Source organism: Chrysochloris asiatica, unplaced genomic scaffold, assembly GCF_000296735.1.
Source record: "Chrysochloris asiatica unplaced genomic scaffold, ChrAsi1.0 scaffold00086, whole genome shotgun sequence".
Taxonomy (NCBI): Eukaryota; Metazoa; Chordata; class Mammalia; order Afrosoricida; family Chrysochloridae; genus Chrysochloris; species Chrysochloris asiatica.
In genome coordinates, this window is record NW_006408604.1 from 3,829,847 (window position 1) to 3,836,825 (window position 6,979).

General features: G+C 35.6%; 1 protein-coding gene across 1 annotated transcript in view; it reads left to right on the top strand.

Annotated features, from left to right (window-relative positions):
- The first annotated feature begins 3,327 nt into the window (after nt 1–3,327).
- Nucleotides 3,328–6,979, top strand: part of RERGL (RERG/RAS-like) — a 13,924-nt gene continuing 10,272 nt past the window's right edge. Inside the window, exons 1-2 of the mRNA XM_006866019.1 lie at nt 3,328–3,429; nt 4,627–4,683. Of these exons, the coding sequence (XP_006866081.1) occupies nt 3,378–3,429; nt 4,627–4,683 (109 nt within the window). The 5' untranslated portion in view covers nt 3,328–3,377. The remainder of the gene's footprint in view (nt 3,430–4,626; nt 4,684–6,979) is intronic.

Here is a 6,979-nt window from a genome sequence, read left to right on the forward strand (position 1 = left end):
AGTAAAGTCAGGCAATTCTGGCTTCCAGAGAGCATTCTGGTTGTACTTCATCTAAAACAGATTGATTTGTTCTTTTAGCAGTACATATAGTACTTTCAATATTCTCCTTCAACACCGTAACTCAAATTCATCAATTCTTCTACGGTCTTCCTTATTTACTGTCCAACTTTCACATGCATATGAAGTTATTGAAAATACCATAGCTTGAATCATGTATATCTTAGTCATCAAACTGACATCTTTGCTCTTGAGCACTTTAAAGAGGCCTTATATAGCAGATTTGCCTAATGCAATGCATCATTTAATGAGTCTTCCTCCAATCTTGATGCCACGTTCTTCTTCATATAATTCAGCTTCTTGGAATATTTGCTTAGCATACAGATTGAATAAGTATGGTGAAAGAATAAAACCGTGATGCACACCTTTCCTAATTTTAAAACATTCGGTGTGCTCTTGCTTTGCTTGAACAACTGCCTCTTGATCTATGTAGAGGTTCTTCATGAGCACAATTAAGTGTTCTGAATACTCATTCTCCATAATGCTGTCACAGCTTGCCATGATCGACACAATTGAAAGCCTTTGTGTAGTCAATAAAACACAGGTGTACATATTTCTGGAATTCTCTTCTTTCAGCCAAGATTCATCTGCCATAAGCAATGCTATTCCTCACCCCAAGTCCTTGTCTGAATCTGGCTTGAACCTCTGAAAGTTCTCTGTCAATGTACTGCTGCAGCCATTTAAAAATTATTTTTAGCAAAATTTTACTTGCATATGATATTAATGATATTGTCCGATGGTTTCCACATTATAAATGGTCAACTCTTTTCAGAATGTCACAGATAAGAATCTCTTCCAATCCATTGCCCAGGGAGATGGCTTCCAAATTTCTTGGTTTAAATGAATGAATGTCTCCAGTGCCACATCAGTTTCTGCTAAGATTTCCATTTGTATTCCATAATTCCCAGAGTCTTTGCCAATGCCTTCACTGCACCTTGGATTTCTTCCTTCATTACTGTTACCTCTAGATCATATGCTATCTGTTGAAACAGTTGAACATAGACCATTTATTTTTGTTACAGTGACTCCGGGTATTCCTTCTATCTTCTTTTGATACTTTCTGCATCATCCAATATTTTGTCCATAGAATTCTTCAGTATTGCAAATTGAGGCTTTTATTTTTACTTCAGTTTCCTCAGCTCTATAAATGCTGAGTGTGTTCTTCCCTTTTGGTTTCTAATTCCAGATATTTGCATATTTCGTTATAATATTTGACTTTGTCTTCTGGAACTGCTCTTCGAAATTTTCTATTCAGCTCTAACCTCCTCATTACTTCCATTTGCAATAGCAACTCTACCCTGGAGAGTAAGTTTCAGAGCCTCTCTGACATCCATTTTGGTCTTTTTCTTGTTTTTTGTCTTCTTAATGACCTTTTGCTTTTTACCTTTATGTTGTTCTTGATGTCCTCCTACAACTCTTGTGGTCTTCAGTCATTAGTGTCTAATTTATCAAATCAGTTTGTGCAAGATCATATTTTGTTTTTTGTTGACTTGTTTTAATTTTCTTCTGCTTCAGCCTGAACTTGCATTTGAGCAATTCATGATTTGGTCCATAGTCTGACCTGATCTTATTTTGAATGATGATATAGAACTTTTCCACTGTCTCTTTCCACAGACGTAGTAAGTGTGATTTCTGTGTATTCCATTAGATGAGGTCCATATAACATTTTTTATGTTATTTAAAAAAGGTATTGGAAATGAACATGTCACGAGTCTTGCAAAATTCTGTCATGTGATCTCCAGCATCATTTCTATCACCAAGGACGTATTTTCCAATAACCGATCCTTCTTGTTTCCAACCTTTGCATTTCAATTATCAGTAATTATCAATACATCTTGAACACATATTTGATCAATTTCAGAGTGAAATATTTGGTAGAATTCTTCAATTTCATCATCACTGGATTCAGTAGTTGGTGTGTATATTTGAATAATAGTGGTATTAATTGGTCTTCCTTGTAGGCATATGGATACTATCCTGTCACAGACAACATTGCACTTCAAGTTACATATTGAAATGTTCTTTTAATGATGAAGGTGATGCCACTGCTCTTCAATTTGTCATTTCAGCATAAACCATGTAGTTGTCAGATTCAAAATGATAGTACCAGTTCATTTCAGCTCATATATAGAATGTGATGTTTATGCATTCCATTTCATTTTTGACAACTTCCAATTTTCCTAGATTCATACTTCATACATTCCATGTTCCAATTTTTAATGGATGTTTACAGCTGTATCTCTTCATTTTGAGTTGTGCCCAACAGCAAATGAAGGTCCAGAAAACTTTACTCCATTCTTGTCACAACCATCAACTGTACTTTGAAGAAGCGGCTCTTCCCCAGTTGTGTTCTGAGTACCTTCCAAAACCAGGGATTTATTTTCTGGCATTATATCAGCCAATATTCTGGTGTTCATTATCATGTTTCTACATTCAATATTCTGGTGCTACTGGACATTATTCCACTGTTATCATGACGTTTTCAATTACTAAATATTTGGAAGTAGTCAGTCTCTCTTCCTTTCTAGTTTTTCTCAGTCTGGAAGGTCATCTGAAACCTTGTCACCATAGGTGACACTGCTGGTGGCATAGCTTCCAGAATCACAACATGAAAGCCTCTACAGTACAGCAAACTAACAGACGAGTGGTGTTGAAACTGTGTTGTGACCATACTTCTCCTTGAAAGTTGCATCTGACTCAAAAATATGGCCTGGACATTAATTTATATTATCATCTTCCTCATACTAATGCAACCTAGGTTGTTCTTTTATTCCTTCTTTCATTTCTATTCACAAATGAGCTAATTATTCCCATTGCCTTTCATATTAGAAATCCTAGAAGATATAGGCTCAGAAGTTAAAAGAAAAAACTAGGGGAGTGCGGGATAAAAAAAAAAAAAAAGAAAGAAAGAAAAAAACTAAATTGATCAAATCAAAGTAAATTTGTAGGCAGTTTAGTCATTACCTAAAATTTGTCTTAGTGAAAGAGTTTATTTTCCTAGGCTCTTAAAAGAGGCAGATTCTAGACATACAGCAATAAAGAAATGGTAGTTGGGACTCCGTTAATGTGCATAACTATTGGCTTAAAAGCCTCCAGTCTCCAAATAGTAACTCCAATATTTATAAATAAAAAATGGAGTATGTTGAAAACTTCCTAGAGGAAAACACTTTTAAAGTTATAATTGGGTACTAGGCTATGGGGAGGAGTTGACCTTAGAGAAATGAGACCAGCAATAAAAAGAAAATCAAGAAACATATGCTTGACTGAAGTCAGCATAGTTCCTGAAGACAGAGCTAACCAAGAAGGAGCAGAAAAGCAAGATGAATGAGGTGAAGCTTGCTGTCTTGGGTGGTGAAGGAACAGGCAAATCTGGTGAGTGGTAATGTTTTCTATGATATAAGGTATAATTAAAAAAGAGTCATATACTATATATAGGCTTATGTATACATGAATATACAGATCCAATAATTTTCCAAACACTCTTACTGGGATCATATTCGTATTTTATTAACAACTTTCATTTTAATAACCAGATATCTATAAACTTATAGCAGTTATATGAAGATATGAAACATTTGTATATGTCTTACTCTACTCACTAGTGCTTAAAATTCATAGGACAAACAGGAAACTGTACCATTCTTTTCTCACCAACATCTTATCCTCACACACCTGTCTCCAGACCCACCAGTGGTCAAACAATGACTTTGTGGGGAGCAAACTCTTTCTGCTCTGAGACCTAGAGTAGAAACATATGCATGGAAGTTTGTATCTTAATTTTTTAATGAAGCATTCCTGGATTAAAGAACTCTGGAAGGCCAAGACTTTGTTGTCATTGGTGCTGAGCAGCAGATGCCTTAATTTTAGAAGAAAGCCCCCTTTTTTAACCACCTTCTGACAGCAATAAAGATGCCATGGGAACCACCTGAGCTAAATGAACCTACCAATGGGTTAGAGCTGGTAGCTGCAATACAATAAACCCCCACTAGAGATTCCTTCCCCATTTCTTGGATTTTTAAACCTTTTAACTAGCAACAGCAACATACCCTTAAACAACTGCAAATGTTTGATTTTCTCTTCCTCACTCTTGACATGTTTCTTGTCAGGAAAATAAAGAGATGCCATAATTCTTATATCTCAAGTTTAATAAGAAATGTGTGTTTCAAAAGATAAGTTGCCTATGTATTTGCATTAATGAATTAATTACATAATAATTTGACTGTACAACACTGTAAGATCACTTTTTATCTGGCATCATAATCATTATGACTGTAAATTGGAGATCTTGATGACTATCACTTAGATTGTTGGTGTTGCTCTTAAGTGCCCTTATGTCAGTTCTGACTCACAGTGACCCTGCATAGGGTTTCACAGGAGTGGCTAGTGGGTTTGAACTGCCAACCTTGCTGTTAGCAGTCCAGTGCTTATCCTACAAAATGTAGTAATGTTTTAAAGTTCTTCATAAATGCATGCTGATTTTTTACCTGAATGATAAATTGCCTCATGTTACCTAAATTATCTATATTTTTAAACAGAATAGTCTCCCAATTAGACTTGCTTATCTTGCAGCTCTTACAGTAAGGTTCCTCACCAAGCGATTCATTGGAGAATATGCATCTAATTTTGGTAAGTCACTACTCTGGACTTTTTCACTTTAAAATATTAGCATCATAATCAAACCACACTTTAGCTCCAGAAACATTTTGACAGAAGCTGCAGTTTTCACACTCTCCTGCATCTATTTATTTACAGATTCTGGATAGAAATGATAAAATAGGTATCACTGGATTGAATGTTGTTTTATGATGAAACTCACCAAATTTTTTAGTACGTTAAATGGATTAAAAAGTTAGATAGTTTCAAAGTTCAGGACTAGAATAGCATTACAATTGTTATAAAGTGATTTGTGTTTTTCCTTGAGAAACGAACAAAAAATCTTAAATTTACACTCACCCAAGAAAGGGTTGTTGGAGTGTTTTAGAAAAGTATTAAAGTATTGTATTATGCCATTTCCTACACACGTTCAACATAGTACTCCAGTCTGCATGACACTGTGGACCTTTTAGAGCAAATGTTTGAAAATGATTATAGAATAAGAAATATATAAAAGAAAAATTTCCATTCATTCCTGAAGGCAACAGCCTCAGTCATAAAGGTAAGCAAAGCACACAAGTTAGAAATCAGGCATGAGACAATGGAACAATGACAACGAAGCAAAACAAAACTGAGCAAGACAAAGCCTTCACTTTATGTTTATACGATGTTGTTATATAAAGAAGTGAAATCTTCATACATTCCTGACTGTTCAATATCAATTAAAACTATAAGACAAAAATATTTTTATCAAAAGCTCACCATTGTATGAAGATACACTAGCAAAAATTAATCTATCTTGTGCTTCTTGGCTAACAGGGGAAATAATACAATTCTTAAAAAGTTAAGAATTTGTGACTCATGTTCGGAATATTTGAGGTTTCAGAGTGGATATTTTACAATATCTAGAACGAAATTTCTTGGTCCACAGCCAGTAGTAAACTTCCAAAGATTAGAAGGAACTGTCTGAAAACATTTTAAAGTTTAATGAAGTTATAACAAGTTTTTACTATAGGTATCACAGGATTTTAAAATTCCTTCTTAATTCTTTGAAGTTGATTCCCCAAACATCTGCTACATTGTCCTAATGTGAGTTAGAGTATTTGCCAGGATCAATCATGATTTTGTGTTAGGATGCTATTATAGAAGCAAAAAAAAGTTACAGAAATGAATTAATTTGTTCAGTATTTCAGAATGTTTACTGAGCAGCTAACTACTCTGTGCCAATCACTTTTCTGCATGAAGAAGGTATAGAAATGAGCAACAAAAAAAGACAAATCTCCAACCTCTCACAGGGTTTAAATTCTGTGAGGAAGACGATCAATGTCATTTGATGTTAAATGCTATGAGGAAAATGAAACAAGAGAGGAGCTGCACTAATGTGGTTTGTGACTATTTAAAATAAAGTATCCAGGGCAGAATTCACTGAGAGGGTGACATTTGAACATAGACATGAAGGCAGAGAGGATGAAGCCAAGACCGTATCTGGGGAATTATACTGTAGGGAGATGGAACATCAATTACCAAAATCCTGAAGCAGAAACGTTCTGAATATTGTGAAGAATGAGATGAAAGCCTTTATAGCTAGAGTGAAGGAAATGCCAGACAGAGACAACAGAGGGACCTATTGAGGTCAGAGAAGTAATGGGAAGTAGATACTAAAGTACATTTATTATCTGGCATTTTAAAGGCTTTAGTTTCAATCCAAGTGAGCTCTATGTTGAGTACCTGAGTGATTTGGTCAGAGAAGTGACAGGATCTGGCTACAAGGTTTGTTTTAGTTCTATGTTGAGAATAGACAAGTGAAAGGAGGGAAGTCGGGGGGTAGGATGACAGAAGTGAACTAAATTAGAAGAGTTTGTTTTAATCTAGGCAAGAAGTAACAGTGACATAGACTAAAGTGGTAGCAATGAAGTAATTAAATACAGTCAGACTCAAAATGGATTTGGAAGGTGGAGTTCTGGGGTAATATTGTCAGATAAGCGCAGGACCGACCACAAGATTGCTTTGAACCACAAGCTTGGTGGTTCAAACTCACCAGCCACTCCTTGGTAACTCTATAGTGGGTCACTATGAGTCAGAACTGACTCAATAGCACTTAAAAACAAGTAGTAGTGGTATTGTGCTAAAAACACATAGTGATCCTGTATAGGATTTCCGAGGCTGTAAACGATCACTGTGGCAGAAACCTACATCTTCTTTAGCGAGGCTGGAAGGTTCAAACTGTTGTTAGCAGCATGGCTCCAGAACCCACCATGCTCCCAAGCCTCTTTATATTTTGAAGGTTGTTGTTGTTGTCAGGTGCCATCGAGTCGGAACCAACTCATAG